At 44.5% G+C, this 21,233-nt stretch overlaps 1 protein-coding gene and 1 pseudogene across 5 annotated transcripts in view; both read right to left on the reverse strand.

Annotated features, from left to right (window-relative positions):
* Window positions 1-21,233, reverse strand: part of GPBP1 (GC-rich promoter binding protein 1) — a 76,707-nt gene that overhangs the window by 16,904 nt on the left and 38,570 nt on the right. For 4 of the 5 annotated variants that reach the window (XM_077462694.1, XM_077462693.1, XM_077462695.1 and 1 more), the window contains 5 exons: window positions 15,042-15,108; window positions 10,895-11,073; window positions 6,316-6,432; window positions 3,234-3,418; window positions 63-165 (listed from right to left, as the gene is read on the reverse strand). In XM_077462694.1, the coding sequence (XP_077318820.1) occupies window positions 63-165; window positions 3,234-3,418; window positions 6,316-6,432; window positions 10,895-11,073; window positions 15,042-15,108 (651 nt within the window). The remainder of the gene's footprint in view (window positions 1-62; window positions 166-3,233; window positions 3,419-6,315; window positions 6,433-10,894; window positions 11,074-15,041; window positions 15,109-21,233) is intronic. The other variant, XM_077462696.1, reaches the window with a different exon arrangement.
* LOC143941784 (U2 spliceosomal RNA) lies at window positions 20,790-20,932 on the reverse strand (annotated as a pseudogene).

Genomic DNA, 21,233 nt, shown 5'->3' on the forward strand with positions numbered 1-21,233 from the left:
CTGCTAGGATAAATTTTTAAATTTTACTTATACTGGGGTTTGGCTTAACACATAAGCATTACCTGCTGACTTATGATCTGGAACTCCCTCAGCTCATCTTCTGTTAGTGGTGCATAGATCTCATCGTTTTCACTGTCTTCCTGCCAGCCCATTTCCTTCAACAATCTGAAAGTCGCAAAGTGACAAAAGGTTACTGTGGGTTGTCCGATCAACGAAAACCTTTTCTATACCTTTTAAAAGAGAATCCTTCAATATATCTTCTAAAGAGAAAAGTTAGACCTCATTTTTAAAACATTTCTTTATCTTAGTTTGTTAACACCAATCTAAATGGCACCCGATTTATGAAGCATTTATACATACTTAAACAAGAAATCTCGCAACTGCTGACCTTTCCATCAGAAAATGCTGACATGCTTGGCCAGTCAATCACCTTTACCCTCAGATTCTTTAGCAAAGCAGTGGTCATCTTGGGAGGTGTGTTTGGGGTCATTATGTTGAAATACTGCACTGCGGCCCAGTCTCAGGAGGGAGGGGATCACGCTCTGCTCCAGTATGTCACAGTACATGTTGGCATTCATGATTCCCTCAGTGAACTATAGCTCTCCAGTGCCAGCAGGACTCATGCAGCCCCAGACCATGACACTACCACCACCATGCTTGGACATGGTTATATAAATATATACACACTCATATACACTCATATACACTCATATACACTCATATACACTCATATACACTCATGCAAGAGGATAGGATAATGCGGAGAATCTCAATGGGCAATTGGTTAAACATGCAGGGTCTCGCCATTTGGACTGAAAGCCAACTCTGCAGTGACCAAACCTCTCATGCTCCTTTGCTGAGGACCAGAGGCGTAGCTAGAACCTTCAGGGCCCCCCTGCCGGGGCCTTTCCCTCAGGGCCAGAGACCCTTTACTCCTGTCACAGATCCCTTTATTGCAGACCCGTAGCGGATACCCTTTCACATGTTCTGCAGTGGGCCCCCTTCCTGCTGTCTTGGGGCCGCCCCACAGTGGGAGAATGCCAGGGCCCAGTTGCAACCCTGACAGTTCCACTACTGGTGCCAGTAGTATGTATTTTTGTTATTTTATCTAGGGACAGCTACACCTAGGTTAGTCACAGTAGGTGGTTGGGTGTAATTTATACCCCTGATGGGCTCCTCTGCACCCCCCCCTTCTGGAACCTTTAGTTCGGCCTTCTCTGGATCCCCTTCCACCACGACAGGTCCTTTACCCCCTCCCACTGACTGGTGTATGGCTCAGGAACAGGAAGGTAGGGCTGACTCAGAGATGGGGTTACCAATCTCTAATTCCTTCTCCAATGACAGGTCCTCTTTACACTTCCCTCTGGCCAGTGAAAAGTTCAGGGACAGAAGGGTGGATCAGGCTCAGTGACAGGGGCATGGTTACCAGTCTGTAATCCCCTCCCTCCATGACAGGTCCTCTTTCCCCCTCCTGATTGGTATATGGCTCAGGGACAGAAGGGCAAAGCAGGCTCAGGGACATGGCACAGGGTTACAAGAAGGGACAGGGGGGCTGCTGTCTCCTCTCCCGCACTACCACACCATCATCTCACTCTGCACCTTTTGCCCCACCCCCTCCGATGCGCCCTCGCACCGTGCTGGGTACTATGGATATTCGGCACAGGGGAGCCGCATGGGCCCAGATCACATTTGAGACCTCTATAGCTACACCCCTGCTGAGGAGCATGTTGTGTGGACAGGGAAGTGCTCCAAAGTTCACTTGAGTGATGAAAGCAAATTTCATGTATTTGGGTCTGATGGGAAACATTATGTTCCTCGTCAAACTGGGGAAAGACTCAACGCCAAGTGTGTAAGGAAGTCAGTGAAAGGTGGAAGGAAACGCATCATGGTTTGGGGGATGTTTTCTGCAGCAAGAGTTGGGCCTCTTATACAGCTATATGGCAGAGTGAACGCAAATGTTTAGCACAACCTTCTTCGACAACATGCGGTTCCTTGAGCTGAAAACAATGAAATAAAAAATGGCTAGAGTCCTGATCTAAACCCAATAAAAAAAAACTCTGAAAAATGCTTGGTGACAAAGTTATGGCAAAGAAACCAACGATAATCACCAAACTGTGGAAGAGACAGAGTGGAACAAAATCACATCAGAGGAGTGTGAGAGACTAGTGATGTCCTGTGCAAAAGGTGCTGAAGTCATTCAAAGCAACGGCCTGTACACTTCCTACTAATTGTTGATTGTTGTAAACTTGAGAAATTTTAGTTGTAACCTCTCTCACTGCTATAGTCAGCAATGTTCTCTAATTGTCATCATTGTGTTTTCTACAAAATTATATTTTTGGTGTCAAGTGCCTTGTTTATTTTGAAAAACAATGTTCTATTAGCATGGTATAGCCACAACAAAAATTCCATCAAATGAGCAATGAAGATTACATTATTTCTGGGGAAAAAAAAAAAAAACACAAGTGTTCATAAATGGTTCTCCAATTTTGATCACCAGTGTATAAAAAAAAAAAAATATATATATATATATATATATATATATATATATATATATATATATATATATATATATATATATATATATATATATATATATATATATATATATAATGTATATAAAATGTATATAAAACTGCATGTTTTAACTGCTCCTTTTTTTTAGGGGAGGGGGAGAGCAGAGGTCTACTTACCTAATCCTCCCAGCACATGACTGGTCTGGCGTCCCTGCGCTACAGCGGTCTTTAGTGTACTGTTCTTTGCAGCATCACGCCCAGAGCAGGCTCCATAGACCAGAAACATTCCCCCACTGGACCGTGTGGGAGTGTTGTTTTCCAAAGGATCGGGCGAGTATATGCATTCTGCTCACCCTTGACAAAACAAGCATGGGAACAAAAAATTTTGCCCGGAGTTGGACTTTAAAGTTACAGCAAAAAAAAAATCCTTCCTTATTTTTATAGCTTGCAATAAAAGAAGAACATCAGACCATTCTTTAGAAGCAATTAATACAAAATTTAGAAAACCTTAAGGGTTCAAACATTGAGAACTGCATTCCTGATTCATAAAACAAATCCGTTTTACAATCCACAGGAATGTGAGCACAGCCAATAACCAGGTAAGAGACTAGACTGCTGGACCTCACCCACTGGTGCCCTCAAGCTGGGGTGGATGTTGTCTGAATTTTTTTTTTCAAGTTGATGTGCCACAAGGCAACACTCATCGTATCTGCAACTTACCTGTGCTCTGCCTCCAGTGAACTTGACAGAACAACCTCCTGAGGGAAAGTAGAAGACCGTGTAATTTGTCTGGAATTGAAGGAATTTCCATTCCCCTGAGGGATTTCATTCTGATCAAAATTCAAGTTGATGTCATGTTCCTGACAAATATTCATTCTATTAGAAAAACTGGAAGAATCAACCTCCTGTAACAACACAAGCAAAGATTAATTTACATGTAAAGCCATGTATTATTTCAACTCAGTGATTGTAAAGGCTTCCCCCCCCCCCCCCTTTCTTAAAACAACAAACATGTTGCATACTTACCAGCTCTGTGTAATGGTTTTGCAGAGAGCAGCCTCGATCTTCCTCTTCTGGGGTCGCCCGTCAGCCCTGCTGACTCCTCCACAGACAGAGCAGGGCTTGGCCTCGCCCCCAGGTACTCGTCACTGGCTCTGACTGACAAGGGCGCCCACTGCTGTATCTGAGCCAATGAGGAGCAAGAGACATGGTTCTTGTGCTCATCTCTGGATCGAGATCCTGCTCAGGTTCAGGATTTGGGGCGGGGCTGGGGGGGTTGCACACAGAAGATTTTTAACTTACTGCATAGATGTAAAAAAAAAAAAAAAACCCTTCTGCCCTTACAAACACTTTAAATACACAAGGGAGTAGTTAAAACCTTCCAGGCATTTTTTTTTCTTTCTTGGCACTGTGTCCCATTGATAAAATTCCCCTTTGTTTCCTTTCCTACATATACACTGGGAAGTGAGAGCAAATCCCCTCTCAGACAGCTGTCACTAATACAAATGTTGCCATTGGAAGATTTCCTTTCTATTCCTGTTCCAGCAATATGTGACATTTTTATTTTTACTCACTTTGGGTCCTGGTGGCAATGATTCCTAGTACCAAAAAAATAAAAAATAAAATAAAGTGAATCTCCCCAACAGGCAACAATAAAAACCTGGCTAATTATTCCGCACGCTACCTGAAATAGCAAAACAATTTGACCTTTAGATACACTTTAAAGGCCTTGACAGACTCAAGTTCAGATCAGTCATTCTCAATCCAGAATTTAGTTCCCGTTTCGCATCTCTCACAAACATAAGTATAAAAAAAGTTTATTTCATGTCCAGGGTCAATTAAAACCTACATGACCAAATGTTAAAGTGGTTCTAAAGGCAAAAGGTTTTTATAATCCTTCTGTGTGCAGCTCCCCCAGCCTCCCTTATACTTAAGCTGAGCCAGATGTTGATCCAACTGTGTGCTTCAGAGCAACATTGTTGCTTTCTCTCTCCCCACACTGTTTCAGAGACAAAGGGACTCATTGGCTCCTGCTGCTGTCAATCACAACCAGTGAGAATGAAGTGGGGGCAGGGCTGAGAAGCACTATGTGCATCAATGGACACACAGAGCACGACTTGGGAGTGAGCCAAATGAGTGTCACTATAGCAAGCAGCTTGCTATGGGAGCACTCAGCAGGGTGAAGAAGCCAGCAGCAACAGCAGGGGACCAGAGAAGAGGATTGTTTGTGCAAAACCATTGAACAGGTAAGTAGAACAGGTTTGTTATTTTATAAATATCTTTACAATCCCTTTAATGTTCTGGAGAGGTTTACGCAACAATAACGTTTTAACCACTTTGCAAACCAAAAGCATTTGAAAAACCATCTTAAAATATATATTTTGTACAATCAGCACATATATGGACAAAAATTTGAAAGAAAGCACAGTTTTCATTTTCCTAATAAGTAGGGTTGCAGTGATACCACTTTAAAACAGAGTACAAGTACTGATAATTTTTTCAAGTACTCGCAGATACCGATTAACGATACCTTTTTTTTTACTTTTTTTTTTTTATATATCAAGTGACAGTTTTCAAAGCACAATACAATACAGGCAATGATGGCTGGCACCGATGGGTGGCACTTACTGATGGACACTGATTTGCAGTACTGATAGGTGCACCGACTGATGGGCACTGATGGCTGGCACTTATGAGCACCGATCGGTGGCGCTGACTGATGAGCACTGATAGGTAGGCAGTGGCACTGATAATTGCTGGCAGCCTGGCATTAAGAAAATGTAATTGACGCTATAAAAGAGAGTAACTATACAAGAGCCCATCTTGATACACCCTGTACTCGGCCTCAGTAAGTCTAGTCAGAATGCAGCAGTGGCCAGCTTGTTACACCCAGCCCACATAATTAGTGAACTATATGGGCTGGGTGAAGCAAGATGTCCGCTGCCGCTTTGTGATTGTAGGCTATGGAGGCCGAGTTCAGGGTGTACCAAGATGGGCATTGCCGTGTACAGCCTCTGGTGGAGGCTTGGGCCGTCACTTCCGTTAATGATTCTGACAGCCCGGTCACCAACGTACATGGCTGCCCCACACCCCTGCCCACAGGCTTACCTTCAAAGCTCTGCTGCACTGCAAGGTTTATGACTGTGCCACGCTCCACTCTGCCTTATCCCACCCACTCCGCCTGCCCACTGACTTTCGGTATCGGGTGAAGCATCAGTGGCATTTGCCCGAGTACAAGTACTCCGGCAAATACTCGGTATCGGCGCCGATACCGATTCTAGTATCGGTACAACCCTACTAATAAGTAATGTATTGTTATAATACATTTTCAAATATCAAAAAAAAAAAAAAAAAAATCTCCTCTATCTGGAGTACAGGGACCTGAAATGAAAACATACCTCAGCACTACGAGATTGATAAAAGGTGTATATTTTTCCAAATATTAGTTCTTTTCCAGCACAATGGCCTGGATAGATATTTATGGTGTAGCTGGGTCATTGTGACTGCCAACCAACTTAAATCCACCCAGCTAGCGGACGAATAGTGCCACAAATCCGACGGTAAAGCGCCACTAAAAATAGCAGCACTTTACTGCCGACGCACCTCCTGCTCCAGTGTGAAAGGGGCCTCAGGGTACAATTATGAGGAAGCTCTGGGAGGTAGAACCTGTGTCCAATATGGTCATATTTTACCCAGATATCACCTTCCAGATAATGATTCCTATCCTATGGTAATGCCAACTTATAGGCATAGGAAATAATCCTACAACAGTTTTCTAAATCCTTTATTTATACATTTTTACCTCTTGCATTGAAGTCTGAGATGAATCTGTCAAGTCATTATGTACAGTTTTATTTGACCTGAAGGTTTCACTAGAACTTTCAATGTTGTTCTCGTCCAATAGTGCATTGCTGTTCTCCTTTAAATGAAAATAAGGAAAAGAAAATATTATAAAATGCAGCCTCCGAAAGGGCTCCCCATCTTGTTGGATATTTAGTTCACTTCTGTCTAAAGATGCAGGCTGATGTCTAGCCAAGAGAATTTTCTTTGGACCTACTGAGCCTATAACTGGCAACCCCAAAAAATCAAGACCTTCAAACATAGATATGTGGCTGTACATGACTGCGTGCATGGTTCAGATGTTCTAATCATGTAGCCTATGTCTATATCACCATACATGGCCTAAGCTAAATCACAAGACGTAATGGCAGCATAAACTGCCAGTGTATGGTCATCTTTCTAAATGTATCATACAGGTAACACATAACATTACCTAAAATTCTCATGTACAAACCTGAGGCCAAGCTAAAAACAGTTATATCAGTTTAAACAGCCAGCACACACATAGAAAGAATATATTGCTATCCTAGGTCCGGAATACTACGATGACCCACCAGAAATGAAACCTTGCACAAGTCTCTGCTGAAAGAAATCTGTTTTTGGTACTAGAACCTCACCATCTACCGTGTGCAGCCAGTCTTCTCAAAATTGAGCCTCTAAAAACATTATTACACGTGTATGGATGTAAAGCAGATATCCTCAAATGCCCATAGCTACAAAATAAATGCAAATTGACAGCCCTGTTCCCAAAAAAAAGATATATGGTAGGCCACAGACATGCCAATTTGGCAGAAGGTATGTTATACTTCTGGCAGATGGTCGATTACTTTTTATGCCCCAAATTCATTAAAGTAGTTGTAAAGGCTGAAGGTTTTTTACCTTCATGCATTCTATGTGCAGTGTGCAGCTCCCCCCTCAGGCCCCCCTAATCCTTACCTGTGCCCAATCCTGATCCAGCGATATGCTTGAGAGCCGAAGCTCTCACAGGCCTCTCCCTCCTCATTGGCTGAGGTGCAGCAGCAGGAGCCATTGGCTCCTGCTGCTGTCAATCACAGCCAGTGAGGCAGGAGCGGGGGGCTAACCCATGCTCTCTGTGTGAGGTGGAAGGGGGGGCAGGGCTGACCCACGCTCTGTCTCTTATGGAAACAGACCTCAGGCTCAGTAACGAGCACGCATGAGTGCCCCTATAGAAAAATTGATGCTATGGGGGCACTCGACAAGGGGGTGAGGCCCAGAGCACCATCAGGGGACCCGAGAAGAGGAAGATCAGGGCTGCGTTCTGCAAAATCATTACACAGAGCAGGCAAGTTTTCTTTGTTTTGTTTTTTTTTAAATGCTTTTCTTTAAACCAGTGGTCTAAAAGTACCGGCCCATGGGTCATTTGCGGACTGGTTATAAATGGCCCGCAGCAGTGATCCTGGACGGGTTTGCACTGCAGAGGGGAAGGCGCAGAAGAGCTTTGTCTCCGTCTCCTGTGTCCTCTCTGGTAGCATGCTGCCCAGAGAGAGTACAGAGCGGAGGAAGGATCGGAGAAAGGATACGCCCATCGCCCCGCCCACCTAGGCACTGGTGATCGATCCTGCTGCCACCTCAGGGTGGGAGATTGTGTCTTTTTCTGGGTGTCCTGTCACTAGGTGTGTGTGTAAGCCAGGAGCTGACAGGAGGAGAGGTGAGCGAGCCATCACACTGAGGCAAGTCCTTAGTGGGGTAGCTGGGGTATTTGTGCAGTGTGGGGGGTAATGATTGGTTAATAATGCGTTTTGGTGACATCAGTGCTGGGTTAATAATGCGTTTTGCTGACATCAGTCCAGGGGGTTAATAGTTCTCAGAAGGGGAACTGTAAGCTCAGCACACAAATATACACATTTACTAAAGGCAAATCCACTTTATACTGCAGGTGTACTTGAAAGTGCAGTCGCTGTAGATCTGAGGGGTACATGCAAGGAAAAAGTCTGCATGCGGCCCCCATGGGATATGAAAATGTGTCATGTGACCCTCAGGTCATTTGATTTTGAGACCCCTGCTTTAAACCAACATTGCTTCAAAAAAATCTCTCTCCTAAAATGTTCCCCCCATAGTACAGCTCACAGAAATATTATGCAAAGTAATTTCCAAACACAGCCCAATCTCTAATGCACAAACATCTAACAAAAAAAAAAAAAAAACACACACATACCGTAGTAAGCTAGTCTCATACCTGTTCAATAAAACTGGGTATATAATAAAAAATTGCTCAAACAGCTGTAGTCTTTGTAAAAATCGCAATATATGATAATTAGGTCTGGAGTAAAAAGGTAACTGAACTGAAATGTACTTCTTAACGTTCCCAGCAAATTCAAGCTGTGTGCACCTTTTCCTTCCTCCCAAGCCTTTCTATGGGCCTATGTTGACAAGCAAAAATAGCTGCCTTCTAGGCACGCTCTGCATGCCTTTAAGATTAGCCTGAAATGATTCGGAGATCATTCACAAGCCACCAATAGGTGCATGCTGCCCCCTTCTGATCTGCATTGGACTTCCTTTTAAGCTGCATCAACATGCTTTGAGCTGCTTCTGCATTCCCAATGACTTGTAGGGACAGAGAAGCAGCTTAGACATAAGCAAATGTCAGTCAACATTGGCACTCTCAGCCTAGCATTGTAGAGGAAAGTTGGGAACAAAATGAAAAAATAGCTGACAATAAATGTCCAATGGAGCATGATGTCCTAAACATCACCTTTTGATTATAATCAGCAAGAGGTTACCTTGGCTTTTTTTCAGCATGACGATTCCTTCCCCAAAGTATTATTTACACAAACGCTTTTCCTGAACTTCTGGTTTGGAAGTTAGAGCAATGTATAGATATTGCGGTCTCACTGCTCCCCTTGCACTACAACTTCCAAGATTCATTTTATCTGCATATTCCAATGGGCATGCCCTTTAGCATTAATTCATGAGTGGTGCGGGTCAGTGATGAATGGGGTGGATTACACATTGCAAAGACTTTTTTTTGAGTGGCAGCCCTGGATGTGTTGGCACATACAGTAGATACCTAGTCTATAGCGGGAATGCCCAGGGAGGTGTGCCTACATCCTATAGGCAGCAGTACCATGTAGAGCAGGGGTGCCCAACCTTTTGAAGAGCGAGGGCCACTTAAGCGACTTGGTAACCAGTCGCAGGCCACAATGAGCAGAGCAGGCAGATGAAAGATCCGTGCAGAGCAGACATGGATACAACCCACTCTACTCTATGGGACCTTTGATCCGCCCTGATGGAAGGGGATTGATCCCCTTCTGTTTTTTTTTTTTTTTTTTTTAGCGAATCAGATTGGAGGTAGGCGGGTGTAAAAACACAAATCTGCATCTGCTATTTCATAGAGGTGAATGGAGGGTCCGATTGAGTCAGACTGATTGTGTGAAATGGGCCTTTCACACTAATGCAGCGTAGTGCACCTGTGTCTTTGCTACACTTTGCCCTAGACTTCTATTATATCCTGCAGGGGTGGTGCACTTTCTGAAAGCACACCAAACCCTCAGGTAATAACAGAAGTCTATGCCTCAGTGCAGGTATCCTGAAGGTGCACTGCACCCGCGGATCAGTTTGAAAGCAGCCCAGTAACCACTGCACAGGTATGCCTATATTTACACACACTGCAATTTTAGTAATAAAATGACCTTTAATAACAGGTCTTCCATTCAAGTATTGCCTGCTGTTGCGATCCCAGGCAGAGTGCATTTGGTATCACTCCGACTGTGGCAAGAGATAGCGCTGTACAGGAAGCATCAGCTTATACAGCTCTGCTCCACAGTTGCTTGCTTTGCCGGCTTCATTAACACAGATGCTCTGTGACAGCAGGTCTGCAACCCATGATCTGAGCTTGCCAATCTGCCATCCCACGGAAGGAGGTCGCAAGCCACATCAGGGGGCTCCGCAGGCCACATGTGATCCCCAGGCCACTGGTTGGGCACCCCTGATGTAGACTGTAGAGTCAGCATTGCCACCCTCATAAAAATAAAGTCAGCCAAGCAGAGTTTTATTATATTTCAGCATATGCAACCCAACACTGGTATTCAAAGATTTATAGGACCATTCATGAAGGTTGGAAATATTCCACTTAATTTTTTGGATTGGGTTTTGTGATGTAATCTTTTACAGGAAAGAAAAAAAAATGGAGAGGCAGATGCCTATAAGATCTAGTTATCTGATAAGTAGTTTTCACTGAAGGTAAACTCTGCTCATGTTTTTTTCCATCATATGCGCGATTTCAATTGGTTGGGAACATGCTTACTTTATACCCCTGACCGACAGCCTAATCGCTTTTGCAAACCCCATGCCCACTGTGAAAAGATCCACAGAAAAATATTTCCCACAGCCATGTATCTGTGTTGCACATGCGTGTATCTAAAAATCATAAAGCTGGCCCAGTGTTAAAAATATAGGGGAGGGGTACAAAGTTTTTTTTTTTTGTTTAGGATACCAAACTCCGTACCACTAGGTTCGCATTTAACAAATAAGTCAATTCTGTAAACCTTATCCCCTCAGAACAATGCAGTGCTTTACACTACCTTTGTTGGACTGGAATCCTTAGGTTCTAGATCCTTAGAAATGTCCATCCCATTCTTTGCGAGTGGTACGTGGGTACTACTTGTTGTAATCGGATACCCAGACCATGAGAAATCATCTTTCATCCCTTTTCTAATGACCAGCATTCGAGAACTTCTAGATTTAGAATTCAAAGGGTATTCTGCATGAAATAAAATTGCCACAAAATACAGTTTAAAAATACTCAATATGTTAAAGTTTACACAGAAAGATATAAAATGCTTTGAAAAGTAATCTCTCCTCCCCACCCCCCCAAATGTTGACATTTACCTTAAACTAAAGTGTTACTAAACCCAAGAACCTGCATTCAATATATCTGGTCTCCCACAGAACATGGAAATGCAATTATTTAAATAAATATAAACTGCTAAATGCCTTTTTTTCATTAGCAGTATATAGCAGTCTTGTGACTACTATCAGTATCTGGTGAAAGCTTGTAGGAGGAGTTTTCATTATCCTCTGACTGTCCTATGAGGCTGCATGACCCCTGACTTTGTCTACACAGTGCTGATTGGTACTGTGCTGATCACATGCACCTTCCCAAAAAAAAAAAAAGAAAAAAAGAAAACCCTCTAGCAATACACACCAAACTGAGCAGGTGCAGAGTGTCCCCAAGGCTCTGTTCTATCAGGAGATGGATTGGGGACAGTAAAGAAGGGGAGGATTAGAGAAGACATTGTGGAGGATTAACCCCTTAGGTTGAGAAAAAAGGAAACATAAAAGCCTGACTGAGCTCAACCTCAATTATACAATCTGTATGTTGTATCTATAAGTGTAACAGGACCCAGTGATCTGACATATGTATAGAAATCAGCTTTATTAAACCCAACTATCTAAACAATACAACACCCACTATCTCATAAAAGCATAATTGGCAATTGTTAGAAAATACATACACACAACCATAGCAGCTGCTGGGAAATTGTATAAACAACCTCCTCTCTCAAAAGAAAAATAGGGAGAAAAACATATTTTAGCACATATATATTTGAATATATGTGCCCCAATGGGGGGGGGGGGGGGGGCGACAATATGTGTCAGCAAAATCATAGTTATGTACGAGTGCCTCCTTCCGATTTTAAGATAATTTATAGCTCCTGGCTGAATGTTGCAGAAAATTCCATAAAAATGAATTTGCATGGTGAATTATATCCCAGGGCTATTAAGAATTAAATGTTATACAAAGTCTGTCAAGAGACGACTTTCTCCTGGATATGTAAAAAGATCCAAACCAGATGTGGACAATGTCGTCCCCATGTGGCCAACATTGTTTGGACCGTGATGTGAGATCTACCCACCTGAGGGTGATGCAATGGGTCACTGCTTGTGGCTAGTAGCCTATGAAGGCCATAAGTGTATCCTATGTGGGATCAGTCCTTATGTATCAAGCGTGAAAATGAGAGCAAAGTGGTGGCTTACATGGTAAGCATAAAGTACAAATAAAACTGGAAAACTCGCAGGGAGGGATGTCCTTATCACATAGTGAGTGACTTGTGTAGCACTACCTTTGCGAACTGAATCGCCTCAGGGAGCTTTTTGCCCCTATAGTGCTCTTATGGTACATTAGCAAGCATCTGCTGTCCTCCCTTAATTGGCAAATTAATCACATCTGAAACATCTCCAAATGTGTGATATGTGGCTTATCATTGCCCAGTGTGTAAGCTATCAGTATGATTTGAAAAGAAACCAAAAGCCATTCAACGCTCAAAATAGAGGAAGTGTACTTGACCATCCATGTGGATCTTGAAAAGTCCAAGCTGTACTTGTGGCAGTAAAGGGATCAGTCCATATACAGGATAATAACAGTGGGTCTCAACCTCAGTCCCCAAGTACCCCCAACAGGTCATGTTTGTAGGTTTTCCTTTATCTTGCACAGGTGCTTTAAATCAGAGTCAATGGCTTGGTATTTTGGACAGCTATTTTATCCAAGAGAAATTCCCAAAACATGGCCTGTTGGGGGTACTTGAGGACTGACGTTGAGAACCACTGCCTTAAAGGAATGAATGGAGGCGGTAGGAGAGGAGGTATCCCAAAAGCTGGATGCATGGGACCAAACTGGAACCCCTTAGGTTCCACAGTAGGTATAACAAGCATACTTTACTGCATACACAGACAGATTTTACTGTTGTGGGTTTAGTAACACTTTAAAGTGGTTGTAAACCCTTACAAACCACTTTGACCTACAGGTAAGCCTAGATTAAGGCTTACCTGTAGGTCCAAGAAATATCTCCTAAACCTATATGGTTTAGGAGATATTTACAAAAAGACAGGCACCGCTGTCTACGGTACATGCGCCCTTAGACAGCGGCGCGCAGGCGCACCAAGCAGGCCACAGATCACTGTGACATGCCGCTCGTGTCGGCTCCCGTGCACATGCGCGGGAGTGACGTCATTGCGGCTCCGGCGAAACACAGCGCCGGAGCAGCGAGACCCGGAAGTCACTCCGGGATACATGCAGCGGCAAAGATAAAGACGGAGGACCGCTTCAGGTAAGTTATTCATAATGAGCTAGTATGCTATGCATACTAGCTCATTATGCCTTTGCCTTGCAGGTTGCATTTATTTTTTTTTTTAAATAGCCTTTACTTCCTCTTTAAGTATAACTACAATTTTAGTTTTGGATAGCATAGAGAGGGATTAGAACACCTGTCAGTATTGCTGTCTATGCCCCAATTAGTGTGATTAACCCTCTCTAGTAGTTCTGGGGACCTGAAAGTGAAAAAGAAAGGAAACCCCAAATGTTGGGGTTGTCCCTTGAACAGTAAGAGAGTGGAAATCTACCGGACACCAGTTCAGGCAATCCTGGTAAAAACGAGGAATTCCCTCACTTTAGAGGAATTTCCTCTTCCTTTCTATTTCGGCTATGGGGTAAGTAAAGAAGAAGTAAAGGGAAATTTCCCAATGGGACACTAATGACAAAACAAAAAAACTGAAAGGGGTTATAACCCTCCCTTAACCAAAGTAGAGAAAATAAAGCTTTGCCTTTAGTTCTACTAAATTATTCAAGAAAATAAATATATACATTTTTAAATCAGAATACACTTTATGTTATGTTAGAGATACTGTTCCCTTGACCATTCAGGGCAACACTGTGCCTTTAAAGGGCACCACCAACCTCCAGATACCCACCTTACATAGGTTCCCTCGTAGCACATTGCTCCGCTGCAAATCAGTGCTGCTGAACTGGAAGAGTGTTGACATCCCCCTTCCCTGGTCATGTGACATTGCTCAGGTCTAGCAATTGGCTTCTAGGCTGGGGCATCGTCATTAGAGAGAATATTACATGCATAATTAGCCTATCAAGAACATTTACATGGATGTGTAATGGAAAAGACGACATCAGTGTCTGAAGTGCTTGAAGAAGAGTGCTGTAGATGCACAAAGAACAAACAGCACTGGAAGCAAGGATGGATTCTACTGATGTCAAGAACATGAAAACACTGAAAAGACCACATGAAATCCACAATATACACATAGCAGCAGAAACCTTTCAGAACAATTACTTGTTTAGAAACGATTTAGAAGGAATCGGATTTTAGTGACATGAAAAGCAAGCTACTTGTGTGTGGCCACAGGGCTTACATTCTAAAATGTGAAACTTTCTCCTACAATTTTTGATCATGTATAAAATGGAGCTTGTGTTTAATAAAAAAAACAGTACATTTACCACAAAAAATAAAACACCCTTTTGGGCTCGGTTAACACTACTGCAATGAGATTTTGACATGATTAGGTCATACGACTGATGCAGATTTGGATGTGGTTTGCACATTCCATGGGGCCAAATTGCAAAGGAAATCACATCAAAGTAGCACAGGACCCTTTCCCAAAATAACATCACAGCTGCTGCATTGATGTGAACAAGCACCATTGGAAGCAATGTAATTTCCACTGCCATGCGATTCAGTGTGACCCAAGTCTCATCAGAAATCGCATCAATGTGATCCAGGCCTCAGTGTTGATAAAGAGGCAAGTCCCAAGACAGGAGCAGATCGTGGGAAAAAAAAAATACAATAAAAAACTAATCTGCATTTGAAACTTTCATCAAACGACTAATGAACATATTTCAGGTAGCAGGCACTGTCCCATTCAAAAATGTAACAGACTCACCCCACACTCCAGCAGAGAGAGACTTGTTTTGGTTCACTTCTTTGTCATGCTCAGGATTTAGAGAAGGCTGTAAAACACACATTGATAGAAAAATATAATCAATCAAAATAACAAACTGAACATCCAATAAAATACAAGGGAACATATTAGACATTAAAGCGATTGTAACGTTTTGTTTTTTTAAACACCATCAACAAACATGTCAATTCCTACCTGCTGTGTGTGCAATGCAATTGTACAGCATTGCCACAAACCTCTTCTCGGGTCCCCCACAGGTGCTCCTGGCCTCTCTTCTGTCCAGTGCCCTCATAGGAAGCTGCTTTCCATGGGGGGACTCGTGCGTGCTCACTTCTGAGCCCTGCTAATGCGTCCATTGACACAAACAGCCTTCAAACACCTAGTATATAGTTAGCAAGGTTGAATAAAGACACCAGTCCATCCAGTTCAACCTGAGTGTGGCTGTGTGTCTACAACTGTCCCTATCCCTGTACATTGTACAGGGATAGGGACACACTCACATTACATGCAGCCTCTCTCTCCTCTTGGCCTGACAGAGGCAGCGGACGAGGCCAGAGGATCCCCTGCTGACATCAGCCGGGAAGGGAGGAGGGAGGAGGAACAAGCTGCCCCCCCCCCCACCGCAGCTGTCATGCGAGAGAAGAGGTGGCGTGTCACATGATCGCCGATCTGTGCTCAGTAAACAAGGTATATAGCTGCATTTTTAACAAATCACTGTCAAAGGGGGGCATTAGATGAATCAAAGAGGAGAATGTAACATTAACCCTAAGGCCTCTTTCACACAGGACGGATCAGTGATGATCCGCCCCGTGGACATCCACTTGCTCAGCGGGGATCGCGCCGTTGATCCTCTCTGAGCAGGAAGATGACAGGTCTGTCTCTGCACACAGTGCAGGGATGGACCTGTCAGAGCACCGTTCTCCCCTATGGGAGATCGGATGACGACGGACCGCAAAGTCCATCATCATCCGATCCACAGATGGATGGAAAAGTAGGTTTTCCTCAGACAAACTTTTTCGGATCGGAGCGGGTCGGATGTCAGCGGACATGTCACCACTGACATCCGACGCTCCATAGGAGGTCTTTGGAGCATCCGTTCAGGTCCGCAAAAAAAAAAAAAAAAAACTGACAGGCGGGCCTGAACAGATCGTCTGTGTGAAAGAGGCCTAATTTGAGAAGCAGGACGGGAGGAGGTGGCACAGACACGGAGCAGACAGTCAGAGAGGGGAGGGCGGGAAGAGGATGGAGGAGAGGACACAAAGCAGGACTCACCAGCCCTGATATATGGTGGTCAGTCAAAAAAAAATTAACGATTGGGTCCTAGAAAACTGGTGCATGCATCCTCCACCAGTAAAGTATGCATCTTCTTAAGATGGGATCCACCAGATCACAGGTGTCCAACTTGCAGCCCTCCAGCTGTTGCACAACTACAAGTCTCTTGAGGCATTGCAAGGGTGACAGCTACAAGCATGACTCCCAAAAGCAGAGGCATGAGGGTCTTGTAGTTCCACAACAGCTGGGAGGGCCACCAGATTGACATCAGTGGGAAGATACCACTGGGAAAGATCAATGATCCAAGTTTTGGGAGGCTCATTGCAAGCAGTTGAAGAAGCAAAGAGATGCTTCCTCGATGCGGTATGGCAGAAAACAGATGGTTACTTACAGATAATGGTATTTCTACGAACCTTCCAGGGCGGCAACACGAGAGATGATAGTGTTTCCTGTAGGGAGGAGCCTATCAGTTCACAGCTGTTAAAAGGCCCCACCTTCTCCCTTGTCCCTCAGTTGTTTAAAAGTAATTCTCCAACCGATTCACAAGGTGTCTTTAGACACTTAGGCACTTACCACCTATTATATACACTCTTTCCTCCACCCATAACAGCGGGTAGTAGGCCTGCCATCCTGGAAGTTTCGTAGAAATACCGTCATCGGTAAGTAACCATCGGTTTTCTCAGCTCACCTTCCAGAACGGCCACACGAGAGGATAATCAAGTAACCCGCAGGCCTACCTTAGTGTTAAGACCACTGCCTGTAGCACCTTTTGACCGATGGCTAGGTCTTGCTGCAATAGGACCTCCACTCGGTAGTGCTTCAGGGAGGTGTCTTGGCTGGACCAGGTGGCTGCGTTATGAATATGTTCCCAGGAGGCTCCTGCTTTTTCAGCCCAGGAGGTTGCCAGGGCTCTAGTCGAGTGTGCTTTCAACTTTGCTGGTGCAGGGATACCTGAGCTTTCATATGCTACAGAAACGGCTTGCATTAGCCACCTAGGGACTGAGGATTTTGAGGCCTGAAGTCCCTTCCTTGGTTCAGAAAAAATAATTAGGAGGTGATTGGATCTCCTAACATTCTTAACACTTTCTAGATAAGGAGGAGGCATCTCCTTGCGTCTAAGCAATGGAATCTCTTTTCCCCCTCATTTTTAGGGTTGTCACAAAAGCATGGTAGGTTTATTAACAGCGTCCTATGGAAGGCTGATGATACCCTGGACAGAAATAAGGAACTGGTCTGAGAGTGATCCTGTCTGGTAGGATCAACAAATTATTTTTTTTTTTAATGGAGAGACCCTATAGCTTCTAGCTATGGTAATTGCCAGTAGGAAGGGTAATTTTAAACTTAATAACTTAAGAGGAACCTCTTCTATGGGTTCAAAGGGGTGTCCAGATAATGCTTCTAGAACTCTGGTTACAGGGATAGCCCTATCTCTGGCCACCAAAAAATGTAAAGGGTTCCTTTGCTAACCTTATCAAGAAAAACAGAAAGCACAGCAACTTGTACCCCAAGAGTGTTCACTGCTAGACCCTTCTCTACCACAGCCATAAGGAATTCTAGGAAACAAGTTTCACACCAGGTACAAAAGGTTTTCCATACTTTAAAGTATATCTTTCTGGGTTTCCTGCTCAAGGAGTGTCTATCATTCTGTCTAAGCAACCTTTACCTCTGAGCATCTGGCGCTTACTAACCAGGCTGTCAGATAGAAGAACTCCAGTCTGGGGTCAAACACTGGACCCTGAGAGAGCAAGTCTGGAAGGTCCGGAAGCTTCCAGGGAGGCGCCACCATGAAACAACCAGGAGGAAACGCCCCAATGACCGGCTGAGTTTTTGAATGACTCAAGGAATAAATGCCAGAGGAGTGAAGGCATAGGCCAACTGGAAATTCCATTTCTGGGCTAAGGCCCTCTGACTCTTTGCTGGGCAAGGGAGAAAAACTTCTTTACCTTCCTGTTCTTGAAACTGGCAAAGAGGTCTATTTCTGGGCGGCCAGCTTTTTAGACTAATGCCTGGAATACCTTCGGTTTCAGCTCCCAGTCTCCCTGTGACAGATTGGCGACTGAGCAAGTCTGCTTCCTGATTGTCCACCCCTTTTATCTAGATTGCCGACAGTGAGAGTACCCCGTGTTCAGCCCAGCTCAAAATCTCCTTTGCCAAGTCCAGAAGGGCTTTGGATCTGGTTCCCCCTGGTGGTTTAGGTAGGCTACCGCCGTGGCGTTGTCTGAGCAAATCTGGATTTGAGGTTAGAAGAGGATCCGGCTACCCCCTTGTTACAGGTGCCCTGTGCCTTGGCTTTTTCTAGGTGGGATCCCCAGCCCCAGGCACTTGCATCCATGGAGAGCTTTAGTGGATCCCACTGACCCCATGTTCTGCCTTTTTCCAGATTATCTGGGGCTGACCACCACTCCAGGGAAGATTTTACCTGAGGGGTTTTGACTAAACGTTTGTCTAGGGATTCGTTCCTTTTGTCCCAAAAGGAAATGTCTCTGGAATGTAGTTGCGCCCAAGCGACTGCTGGGATACTGGCTGACATGAGAACACACAGGGGCATCGCTAAGCCTTCTGATGGCTGCAACAAATTTTGCCACCTTCTCCCTTGGGAGGAAGAGCTTTTGGAATCTACCCGATAGCCTAGGCAGGTTTGGACCTGAGCCGGTACCAGGGATGATTTTTCACACACTCACCCACCACCCTAACTTCTGCAGGAATGAAATTGCCCTTTGGGTTTCTGTCTCTACCTGAGCGGCTGACGGACCAACGGTGAGAAGTTCATCCCGGGAAGGTATTAATGCTGTTCCCTGGAGATGCAGATAGGCCACTGTTTCAGCAAGGATCTTCCTGAAGATCCTTGAACTGGCTGCTATCCCGAAAGGGAGGGCCCTGAATTGCCAATGGCGAGTCCCTTTCTTGGTTACCAATGCAAATCTCAGTAACACTTGGTGCTCTGGGTGGATTGGGACATGCAAAATAGGCATCCCTGAGATCCAAAGTGGTCAAAAAGACACCTTTTAGAAGTTTTTTTTTTGCAGTAAATACTCTCCATGGAAAACCTCTTGATCTCTGGGAATCGGTTTAAGTTCCTGAGGTTTGTGATCAAGCGGTACTTCCCTGATGGTTTGGGTACCATGAAAACATGGTAGTAAAAGCCTTGGCATATCTGGCTTTTTGGTACTAGTACTACTACCTGCTGTTCCCAAATCCCTTCTAGTAGGGCTTTCTTTTTTAATGTATCCTTGGGAGGATGCGTTACTGTAATTAGAATTCTCAGCAAAGCCGCCACTTATAGGCGGTAGCCTTCCTTGATCAGCTGAATGATGTACGGACTGTCTGAAATTTCCTCCCACCTTGATTCTGGCGTTTTGGGCTGGAGCAGGAAAGAGAAAATTTTGCCTTTTTGTCTACCTCTGCAGTACCACCACATCCTAATGGATTTTTTTTTTTTAGCTTTTTGCTGCTTTTGTTCCGAGGGGCCTCCGAAAAATAATTCTGTACCTTTACCTTTTGGGTTTGACCGGAAATATTTTGCCTTTCTCGGAGGACCTGGACAAAACATTATCAATACCCAGCCCAAACAGTAAGGACCCTTTAAAGAGGCCGCCACAAAGTTTAGCCTTTGAAGTGAAGTCCCCCTTCCCAGGCTTTAACCCAAACGGCTTTTTTTTTTTTTGGAAAGCCAGTGGAGGAGTGTGAAACACACTCAAAAACTCCACCGGTGCCAAAAAATGCACACACAGAGTGAAACACAAAAACGTGCAACAAGTGTTACACTGTCCTCCACTAGGGAAGAACCTTACCCTGATCCCCGGGGCATTAGGCTCCAGACAGGGACCAAAACCAGACGGACCCCCTTTCTCTGGAGGGTCTGCCGAAACAGACCCACCCAAGTACTAGGTGGGGCTCCCCCGAAGGGAGACCCCATGAGTGAAGGCGAACCAAGTCAAAAGGCCTATGTCCCCCCCCCTCCCCAAGACGTTCAGGGTTGGCCCGAGGACCCACACCCTACTCATCACACTGTGACAAAATGTGACAACACCAAACAAAAAAAAAAATACAAAAAAGTGACAAACGCCGGGATAAATAAAAAGAAAGTGGATAGAAGGAAGGCGAGAGAAGTGAAAAGTGGCCATTGTACAGTACAACGGCCGGCCCTTTGGCCAGGAATAAAAAATTCCTCTGGTCCTAGCCAAAAGGCTGGGCCCTAGAGGCAGGTGCGAAAAACATGTGTTGTGGGGAAGTGACCTTGGTGCCATAAATCAAAGTGACTAATCACAGTGAATATACAGCACCCTTGAACTGCCCCTTCGGCACATTCACCACTGGCTTTTCGTTGCAACCCTGACCAACAACCCAGATCAGCACAGCCCCCACTCCCCACAGAAAGGCCTGAAGTTTTCAGAGCTTAGGGAGAGCCCTGGATGAAGATTCAACCTTCACTCCTGTCCCTCCTTCCTAACTGCACTCAGGAGATACTAACCACTCCCCCCACAAAGGGGAAGCCAGCATTCTCTCCCAAATAACTGTGTGACACCAAAACTACGCCACCTCCTGGTAACTGATAAGAACAGATATTACACTTGATCTTAGCCAACAGTCCAAGAAGCAATACTGCTCTCCTAGCAGAGTAAATAAGGGTGCCTGCCTTGTCTGACGCTTTTACTGCATCCACGGCTGCCAGGAAGGCTACAGCCTTCCCTATTACTGAGAGGGAATAAAGAACTGCTTGGGACTTATTACCCTGTGAGTGGTGCTTATTAAGCCTCCCTATTCAGAATTCCACATTCCTAGCAACAAAGGTGGCTGGTAATGCTGGGACCATAGCAGAGGAATTGGCCTCCCAAGCCTTTTTCAACAGGGATTCCGATTTGCAATCCATAGCATCTCGGATGTTCCCTGTGTCCTCAAAGA

This window comes from Lithobates pipiens, unplaced genomic scaffold, assembly GCF_037356315.1.
Source record: "Lithobates pipiens isolate NorthernLeopardFrog02 unplaced genomic scaffold, aLitPip1_a1.2 Scaffold_3, whole genome shotgun sequence".
Taxonomy (NCBI): domain Eukaryota; kingdom Metazoa; phylum Chordata; class Amphibia; order Anura; family Ranidae; genus Lithobates; species Lithobates pipiens.